The sequence below is a fragment of the Mus pahari genome, chromosome 15 (genome assembly GCF_900095145.1).
Source record: "Mus pahari chromosome 15, PAHARI_EIJ_v1.1, whole genome shotgun sequence".
Taxonomy (NCBI): Eukaryota; Metazoa; Chordata; class Mammalia; order Rodentia; family Muridae; genus Mus; species Mus pahari.
This window is the reverse complement of record NC_034604.1, coordinates 50,744,888-50,754,523: the sequence shown is the minus strand read 5'-3', so window position 1 is coordinate 50,754,523 and position 9,636 is coordinate 50,744,888. Positions and strand designations below refer to the sequence as shown.

Here is a 9,636-nt window from a genome sequence, read left to right as displayed (position 1 = left end):
GCCACTATTGCTCAGCAGAACAGAGAGGGTGCTGAGCACTGTTACCTGCCAACAGAGCATGGAGGAGGCCGAGCGTTCATCCATCTACCTCCCTCCATCACTGAGAAGTCCAGTTCACGTGAGCCAATCAAACTAAAGCAGTTCCAGCCTGTCAGCACCTGCCTAAAGCAGCGGCTCTCACCCTTCCTAATGCTGCCACCCTTTAACACGTTTCCTCAGGCTGTGGTGACTCCAACCATAGTCATTTTCATTGCTAGCTCAAAGTTTATATAACTTTGCTACTGTCATGAGTCATACTGTAAATATCTGTGTTTTCTGGTGGCCTTCGGTGGCCCCTGTGAAAGGGCCAGTCACCCCCCCAAGGGGTCACAACCCACAGGCTGAGAGACCTGCTGGTCTAAAAGGTTAAAAAGGACAGTAGATTAATAGGAAAACAGCGTTTTATTTGTTAATGTCGGGTAAGAAATGTAAGCATGTTACACTATCTTAAAAACTCAACTAGCGCATTTGAAGAGAAAGCCGTCCCCCACCCTCACCCCGCCTGCCCCGTTCCCCTCAGAATCAAGAATCTAAGAGACATAGTTGACCATCCAACAGCTCTGTGGGACCTCCATTCAGAGTGCTTACATGATGACTAGATTAATATTGCCTTCTTACAAAGTTTTTCTTCTCTTTTCTATTTAAAAAAAAATTTGTAACCTTGATCACTTATTACAAAAAAATTCCATACAAAAGTTCATATATTGAAAAACTGCTTTCCCCCCTCCCGCACAGCACCATTTTCTATAGAGCAGAGAAGGATGGAGAGCAGACCGCCCATCTAGGGAGAGCAATCTTCAATTATGCCCGGACACACAGTGGTTTTCTTACCCTCCTTGTCCCCTCTTAAAAGAACTTAAAAAAAAAATTACATACACACATACAAAAAGGAAAGAAAAATGCCAAAAACTTGAGGGCCCCTTTCCAAACAGTACAGTTAGCTCAGTGTCAATAATTCACATCTTGCAACGTGTATGGATAGGATTTCTTTTACAAAACTTTCAGTGTCAAAAAAGGAAATTAAGGCCATCAGATTCGCAGCTTAAAAATTCACATAAAGGAAATACAAAAATATCATGTGCTTCTGAGAAGGCTCTGCACTGTATACAGGACTCCATGCTTCTAGCTTGAGGAAGACCGGCCGAGTCTTGACAAGTTCACATAATGGCACAGCTTTTATTGGATGCTCTTGGGGCTCCCTGAGAGGGGAAACAAGGAAAGTCAGTACCAGCAATATTACAATGTTCTAAAGGCAAGCCATTTCCCACAGTCACTAAAGTGCTGCACTCCCTACTTAAAATGAGCCAGCTCACGCCTCACGCTTGCCAGCATGTTCAACAAACCCCACAACTGAGCTTCTACTCTCACTATACTAGTTTTTTTCCTGAAAACAAACAAATAAAAGCTGGCCTAGGCCTGTAAACAGTTAAGAATTTCTCACTTAAAATAGAAGCTCAGGCCAGCTGAGGTCACAGACATAGCAAGATCTGATCTTAATAAGAGAAATTCTATAAGCAGTATTTTTTAAAGAGCTGCAGCGGGGGCTGGAGAGGTAAATTAGATGGCTCCGCCATTAAAAGCAGCAGCTGCTCTCGAGGAGGCCCTGGGTTTGACTCTCTATAATGTAGTTCCAGGGATTCTATGCCCCCTTCTGGCCCCCACAGATACTGCATGGTTAGGTGTACTCAAGTGCAGGAAAAACACATAAGACAAAAAGGTTTAATACTTTAAAGACCTGGGACATTGCTCAGTGTCACTTCCCTAGCAAAACTCACCCCTTATATGACTTGTGACTCGCTGCCAACTAGACTAAAACTCAAAGTTATCAGTCCCAAGGGCTCTGGATCACCCGCACTGTACTTGGTGGCTCTCCATCATGACAACGGCGGGGGACTTTCCACCACAAAACTGACAAACACCCCATAATTCTGCATCCCCCCCTTCCACCAAGGAGTCCACTTGTCTTCCCCTCAGTGCCTCTCAGGCCCACATTTAGAGACTGCAGTAGAAGGGGTCTAGGCCGCTTTTGGGAGATGTTAGTCTGTAAAGAGGCTTGGGCTGAACCACGCTGGAAGAGTACTTTCAGCCCTAGTCAATCTCCGTCAAACCAAAGAATCATCAGGACTAAAAACCAACTGTTTTTAAGGTCAACTTCAGTGTATTCTACTGACAGTTCAAACACTATCATCTGCTCTTTCTCTAATGCCCAAATAGCCTATCCTCCACCACACTGTCCAAGTGCCTTTTCCACAGCTGTTTACAATGATACCAGAGGCCGCTAAAGCCTTCCCCAGTGTCTGAGCAGCAGGACTCATCAGATCACTTATCTCAAATGTCATCTTCCAGTCATTTCCAGTTTCCATTGATGGTAGGACCATTACATACTTGTTAAACTATGCTAGCAAAATAATACTGCATCCAGATTAAATAAAATCCCACCTCAAGTGAATACACAAATGGGGTTATGATGGCAAGATGTGGTTTGAATAAGAATGCTGCTCATATACTCTTGTATTTGAAGACTTAGTCACTAGGGAGTGGCACCATTTATAAAGATTAGAAGGACTGAGGTGCATCCTTGTTGGAGGAAGTGTGTCACTGGGAGTGGGTTTTGAGATGTCAAAAGCCTCGCCAGGCCCAGTCTCTGCCTAGGATCAGGACGTAGCTCTCAGCTACTGCTCCAGCACCGTGCCTGCTTCCCTAAGAGTTGCCTTGGCCATGGAGTCTCTTCCCAGCAACAGTGACTAAGACACAAGGCCAACCTAAATTACAAACACAGAGACATGGAGACAAGAAGAGGCAAACTAATGATTACTCAACAGCTTCTATACTGTTATATAGCAGAATATAAACTGAAGGCTCATTAGTTATATTAATATTTTCCCAAAATTAATTAGTTAAAACAGAACTTGGGGTTTAGCTGAGTTTAATTGGGGTTCTGCAAAGCCCAGGTATCAGCTAAACTCTTGCAACGACTTAGTGAATGGCAGCGTCATAACAGTAATGAATCTGGCTCCACACTGAAGCTCAGTGTGGCTCTGGGTCTTGTTTTCTGCTATGTGAACGCTGTTCTCATTTAGCAGCACAAACTTTTCAGTCCAATAAGGCTTCAGCATTCGATCTAATCTATGCTTTTGTAAGTAATATACATGCTCAACACAACATATTATCTATCCAGAAAACAAAAGACAAAAGCTACAAGTTGACAAAGAAAGAAACGGTAAAGAGCTCCCATTCTCTGCTGCATTCAAGTCTGTTGCTCTGTGCACTGCAGCAGGGGGATGGCCACTGGCTGGGTTTATATACAGGAAGGAAACCCAAACAGGCTTTCGGGCAGTTCTACTACTAACATGAAAATGTACCTGCTGGTGGAACCGCTCCTCCTCCACAGCCACGCCGATGGGCTCTTCCTCCTCCTCCTCCTCCTCTTCGGGTATGGTAGTTTTGAATACTGTGCTTCTCTGAGCAACCTCCTAAAAGCAACACAGTAGACTTCAAACCACAAGGCTAAGGGAGGCTTTTTTAAAGCCATTTTATCGGCAGCTTTAGCTAGTGAATTTTGCATAATTAGCAGCAGTTAGTAGACCTTCAATTTTTCCTGCAGGGGAGCTACTGGTATCCAATTTTAAATACCTGCTGAGAAGTTTCTAATGCTTTTTATCCTATTCTCTTCTGAAAATTCTGTGCAAGTGATTTGGCATAATAAATTCTTTATAAAACTCAACTTGAATTCTGCTTAAACATCTTGGCTCCTGGCAAAGAAAAGGTGCTAAATAAGTGCTGAATAAAACAAAGGTGGAGCCAGCTGCTCTAACCGCAGGGACAGACCAACCTCAGGGGCAGCAGGACCACCCAGAGTTGGAAGGCCAAGACAGCACCTTTCACTCCATCAGGAAGGGGAACCTGGACAGATTGGCACAAACTCCTAATAGCAGACCACTGAGTTCAAATGCACCGTACGGAAACAGAGCTCTGGTCACTCTTAAGTGCAGCACAAAGTAACTATTTCCATTTTCAACTAAAACGTCCAAGCACCGATAACTTTCTAGCAGAGACTGCTGAGGTGGGCAAAAGCTGCCAAGTTTAAGCATGAGCTAACCTGCGGTCAGTATGAGTACTGTCTAGCTCAAAGGTCACTCAACACAGAACTCCACAGAGGAATTGCTTCAGTAGGAACCATCTGAAATTTAACAAAGCCCCTGGTTTAAAACAAAAGACCAAGAAACCCCAAAGACAGTGTGGCACGGCTTCTTCAAGGCACATCCATCAGTGTGAAACACACCCAAGCACACATTCTGCAAACCAAACTAGGTGCTGAGACGCCTGTGTGCGGCTTGAGTTGGTGCAACAGGCCTGAGGAGGCTACAGCCTGAGCCAGGAGCTGCAGGCCTGCAAAGTCAGTCTTCTCAGACCCTCAAAACACACATCACTGTTCCAACCACAGCAGCAGCATTATGATGAGCTAATCTGTCAGTTATCAAGAGAGAGGTTTCTCTGTGTAGCCCTGGCTGTCTTGGAACTTACTAGGCCAGGCTGGCCTCAAACTCAGAGAGCTTCCTGCTTCACAACTGCTGGGATTAAAGTCTGTGCTACTACAGCCAAACAACAGCATTATGATATAGAACCTGACTCCTTACATCAAACATCAAATGCAGCCATTGTTCTTTGACAAGAATTCTACGACTAACATGGTTGAACATACCAAAAAGATACGTGCCACAATCTTACATTTAAGTTTCCTGAGCCCCGAGAACTAGGAAGGTTGACAAACATTTACTTGGTTAACAGTATAAGCATTTACCAGGTAAAAATACTGTACCAGATGCTGTTTGATAAAATATGAACATTCAGGGGTGAGATTATTCAGAGTCCCAAAGCCAATGCGCAGTGGAGACAGAACCTGCCCAGGGAAATTGGACCCTGTGTGACTAAATCACTACCCTAGGAGACATGATTTTTCAAGTGTGTGGTGTGTCGTTTTCTCAGTGTCTATTACTTGGCAGCCTTAGTCTGACTGAAATCTCAGTTACTTCACATTTCAGTGGGATTTCTGATAAGAAATCATTCAGTGAACCTTCTGGTGAAATGTGGTCGTACCTCTCCCTGAGAATTCTTCAATATCACCTTCACATCTTCACCAGTACCCCAAGAGTTCTGGTTCTTCCAGATGAGGTCAGTTGGAGGACTGGCTGTGACTCCAGCATTTGCAGCCCATACCTGAAAAAGAAAAGGACATCATCAGTCCACCAGAAGCCAGCACTCACAACATGCTGAGAATTCTCATCTCTAGTGGCCTGACGACTCTGCCCAGCTGTTTTGCTGTTAGCTAGCTGTTTGTGGTCACCACCACTCAGAGACTGTAAGCATTCAACTTCCTCCTGTGATAGGCATATGGACACATGAGCACCTAAAATAAAGCTGCCACACTCTGGCACAGCTATTCCACACAAAGCAGCTAACCTAGAACAAATTTCCTTATTTTCTTCATTCACAAAGATAAAGCAACAATGGTACCCACAATAGGTGGGACTGCTGGTAGATTGACAACCAAGGCAAAGGAGCTGGCTCACTGTGAGATAGGAGCATTGACAATCAATTGTTCTGTGGGTTCATGGGCCACCCTTCAGCACACACACACGCACACGCACACGCTTTGATGATATTCTGAACACAACAGACTAACTGCAATCCCATAATTCTACAGCTTTGTAAGTTTTTAAACTATAAGAATTTATTTTTAAAGGTATAAATAGTGCTTTCATCTGTTGAATCTTCAGACTGATCCTTGCAATTTGCCTTGAACAATGTCATCGGTAAATCTCCCTGACTACCATGTCCCTGATCACACTCAATACAATCTACTAAAGAAAAAACGTACTGCGTTATCTCCCGGGATCCGTTCTGCTGTGAAACCCCTCCATATCAGTCGCTTTAGTCTCTGGGCAGTGCACCGGAGGAAAAGCAGATGACTGGCATAACGGCTCCACATCATGAGACAAGAGAAGATTCTAATCTAAACCCTCTGAACTTAAATACATTATGCAGCTTCCCTAAGACGTATAATGGAACTAAGCAATCTTCTCTCACTATAATTACTTAAGAATAGAGCAGTTAGGATATTTGTTCTCGTTTTCACTCATTATTACAAAATTAACACCTACTATTTTCAAAGAGATGTCAAAGCTCTCTATACTTTTGAGAAGTTCTAACCTGCATTTTGAGCCTTTGATCTTCAACATTAAGGTTTGTACTGATCAAAACTATAAACATGTGGGAGACTAAGACAGGATTGTGATCACTTCAAAGTCAGCCTGGGCTGTAGAGGGAGACTTGAGGGGAGAAGTATGGAAGTGACACCCTTTAATCCCAGCATTCAGGAGGCCAAGGCAAACAGATCTCTATGAGCTCCATGCCAGCCTGGTCTATTCTAGGACAGCCAGGGTTACAGAGACCTCATCTGATAAAAACAAAACAAACCACAAGGGGGCGACATATAGGTGGGCACCTTTTGTTTTCTGGATATAGGGTCTCGAGTTGTCCAAGTTGGCCTCAACTGTTGGGCTGTGAATGACCTTCGACTCCTGACCTCTACTTCCCTAGTGCTAGGGACAGATATTTGTTCACCGCACCCAGCTGCACTTGCTTTTTTTCAAAGAACCCATAAAGAGAGCGGAGCAGTCAGGTCTACATCCTTCAAGGATGAAGATGCCTTCTTTGAAACCAAAGTTAACACATTAGCATGCTAAGTGAAAACAAAGGAAGCTTTTCTTGCCCTGTGATGCATACCTCTCTAAACCCCACACACTACTGTTTAAAATGTGTTCTTTTAGAGCAAGTAAGTACAGAGCGAAGTCAGAGTAAGAGCTAAGAATGCCATCTCCTGACACTGATAAATTCACGGTGTCGGGCCAAAAGCAGGTTACTCTGGACAAAACCAGGGTCATATCCCAAAAGAGGACTTCTTTGTACATTTCTGTAGGTGGGTGCCTTTAGAGTCCAGAAGAGGGTGTCAGGTCCCCTGGGGTTGAATTCAGAGTCACTTTGAGCCACCCACTATGGGTGTTGGAACTTAAACTGGTCCTCTGCAAGAGCAGCCAGTGGGGATTTTGTTTGGTTTTTCAAAACTAGACTTTTCTGTGTATAGTCCTGGCTATCTTGGAACTTGCTCTGTAGACAAGGCTAGCCATAAACTCAGAAATCCACCTGCCTTTGCCTCCGAAGCCCTAGGGTTAAAGGCATGTGCTTTTAAATTAAAGTCTGGCTTTTTGTTTTCTTCCAATTATCTGTATTAATTCTTTGATTTTCATATAATGTACTCTGAGCATACCCACCCTACCCTAGTTCCTCCCCTTTCCGCCCTCGCCATCCTCCCAGCCCTTCCCATCTAACTGTGAGGTGGCTTCTTTCTTCTCTCCCCACCAAGTCTGGTTTGTGCTGCCCTGCCTATTTTGGGACTGAAGCCCACCCCTGCAGTGGGATCAGGAGTCACATCATTCAAGGACACTGAGTCTCCTTTTCCCACAGCTATCAAAGGCTATGAAGGGCTGCTTAGCCAGGGCCTTCCCCTTGTGTGATGGGATTTCACTGGCTGGAGCTGCAGCAAGTGCTCTTAACTGGTCCATCTCCCAGCCCAAGATGACAAAGTCTTGCTAATGCAAGCTAGGGTGGCTTTGAACTTGCAATGTTCTGCCTCAGCTTCCCGAGTGGTTAGAGGTGCAAGGCATGTACACCGACTACACCCGACTACTGAAGGCCTTTGTTAGAGCTTATCCAAGGCAGTGTGGGCAGCTGCTGCTTTAGGCGGCTGCTAGTGCTGGCTTCCTGCAGATCCTGACGCCATGCAGAATCCTTGAATGTACGAGGCTGCGAGGATCAGTCAGGAAGCAACTATTTTATTATACCCAACTAAACAGACAAAATCATCCAAACATCAATTGTTTTTACTCCTCTAAGGCAGAATTTTTAAGTATTTCACAGCACACATACTCTACTAATATAAAGGCATTTTAAAGCCCATTTCTAAAATGCTTCTCTTTCAGGTAAGCTGTTGTTTTGGTTTTTGTTAAACTACTTTATCTGTGATTAAGAAGAATAAAATTAAATGACTGAGCTCACTTACTGTAACAGTCTGGCCGGCCTTCAGCACATATCTTGAGGTATATTTGTAACTGACTGATGTGTCTCCAATTTTTCTGATCATCTCCCAGCCTCCCATTGGTTGATCCTAGTCACAAAACACAATATAACAAGGTTACTTCACACATACAGAGAACTATGAAATAATCAAATCCATGATCCCAGACAGGCTCTTTCCAAAAAGCAACATCATCAACACTGCACCCACCAGGAAGGGTCTGAATTTTAAAGGGAACAAAGCTGAGGAGCGATGAAAATTACAGCATGGATCACGGTCACTGCTCAGTTAGATGGGTCCTTAAGATTTACAAAACAAGCCAGACCTCAAAACCACAAACACAACGCCTATGACCTGACAGTTTTCTGTTTTTAAATCAGACACTTATGACTAGCAAAGACAAGATTTTTTTTGTCTCTTACATGTGCCAGCTTTGCCCAGAATAAGCTGTTGCTGAGGGGAGTAAAACCAAGCCAAAGAAGCAGTCAATATGCCAGACCCAGCTGCCCACTGCCTGCCCCAACCCTGCGTGCCCAGTGAGGAGGCATGCATACAGCAGGGCAGGAAGGCTGCACACGAGGTGCACACCATCCACACACACCTGGTGCCTCTGAAACCTGGAAACATCAGGACGTGGAGTTTCTCTGTTTCCAAGCTGTGGCCAGCCTGCCCCAGAGTCCAGACCCTCCTGGAACTAACTGTCTGTGCTGTCTGACTTATTTAAACGCATATGCACACAGTAGTTCTAATAGCCCGGTGAGAAAGGGAGCTGTGGATTTAGCCTAATCCTGCTTAAATTATGCTAATCTGGTCCCCAAACTTGCAAGAGAATCCACATGTCCACCCTAAGACAATAATGGCCCCTGTCCCCAGTTGGTTTTGATTGGTAAAGTTGCGGGGGGGGGGGGGGAGGCAATGGCTGGGCAGGCAGACAGAGGCAGGACTTTTAGGATTCCTGGGCGAGAGACCTAGGAGGACGGGAGAGTAGCTGCCACACCTAATAAGTGCAGGACAGAGACAGCCAACACCTAAGAGCTGGGAAGAGCAGCCCAGGGGCGGAGTGGGCGGGCAGGCAGACTGGGTCTAGGGCAACAGAGATGGAATATAGATTTCAGTAAGTCGTAACTCAGCAATATCAGAGGGGAGTGTGTTAGCCATGTGGAGGTTTTGGAGTGACCCAACCACTAAGCTCTTAAGGCATATTAAAATATAGAGATGTTGGTGGGTGGGTGTGTCTGTCTGTCTTTCTTCTCTCTCTCTCTCTCTCTCTCTCTCTCTCTCAATCTTTTTTTTTTTTTTTTTTGGTGGGAGGTGACAGAGGAAAAATAAGAATAGTAAGATTCAGCCAGAGTCAAGCAGAACATGTGCATCTGAACTCCATCCTTATGCCTGAGTTCAGTAAAGCACGGCATATACTTTACCAATTAGCTCCCCAGCCCTCCCTACATTTTTTTTTTTTTTAA

The 9,636-nt window shown here is 44.6% G+C and overlaps 1 protein-coding gene across 1 annotated transcript in view; it reads right to left on the bottom strand.

Moving 5' to 3' along the window:
- Positions 1-422: 422 nt before the first annotated feature.
- Positions 423-9,636, bottom strand: part of Lmnb1 (lamin B1) — a 39,660-nt gene continuing 30,446 nt past the window's right edge. The window contains exons 8-11 of the mRNA XM_021214580.2: positions 8,159-8,263; positions 5,137-5,256; positions 3,402-3,512; positions 423-1,238 (exon numbers count right to left, since the gene is read on the bottom strand). Coding sequence (XP_021070239.1) covers positions 1,197-1,238; positions 3,402-3,512; positions 5,137-5,256; positions 8,159-8,263 — 378 coding nt within the window. The 3' untranslated portion in view covers positions 423-1,196. The remainder of the gene's footprint in view (positions 1,239-3,401; positions 3,513-5,136; positions 5,257-8,158; positions 8,264-9,636) is intronic.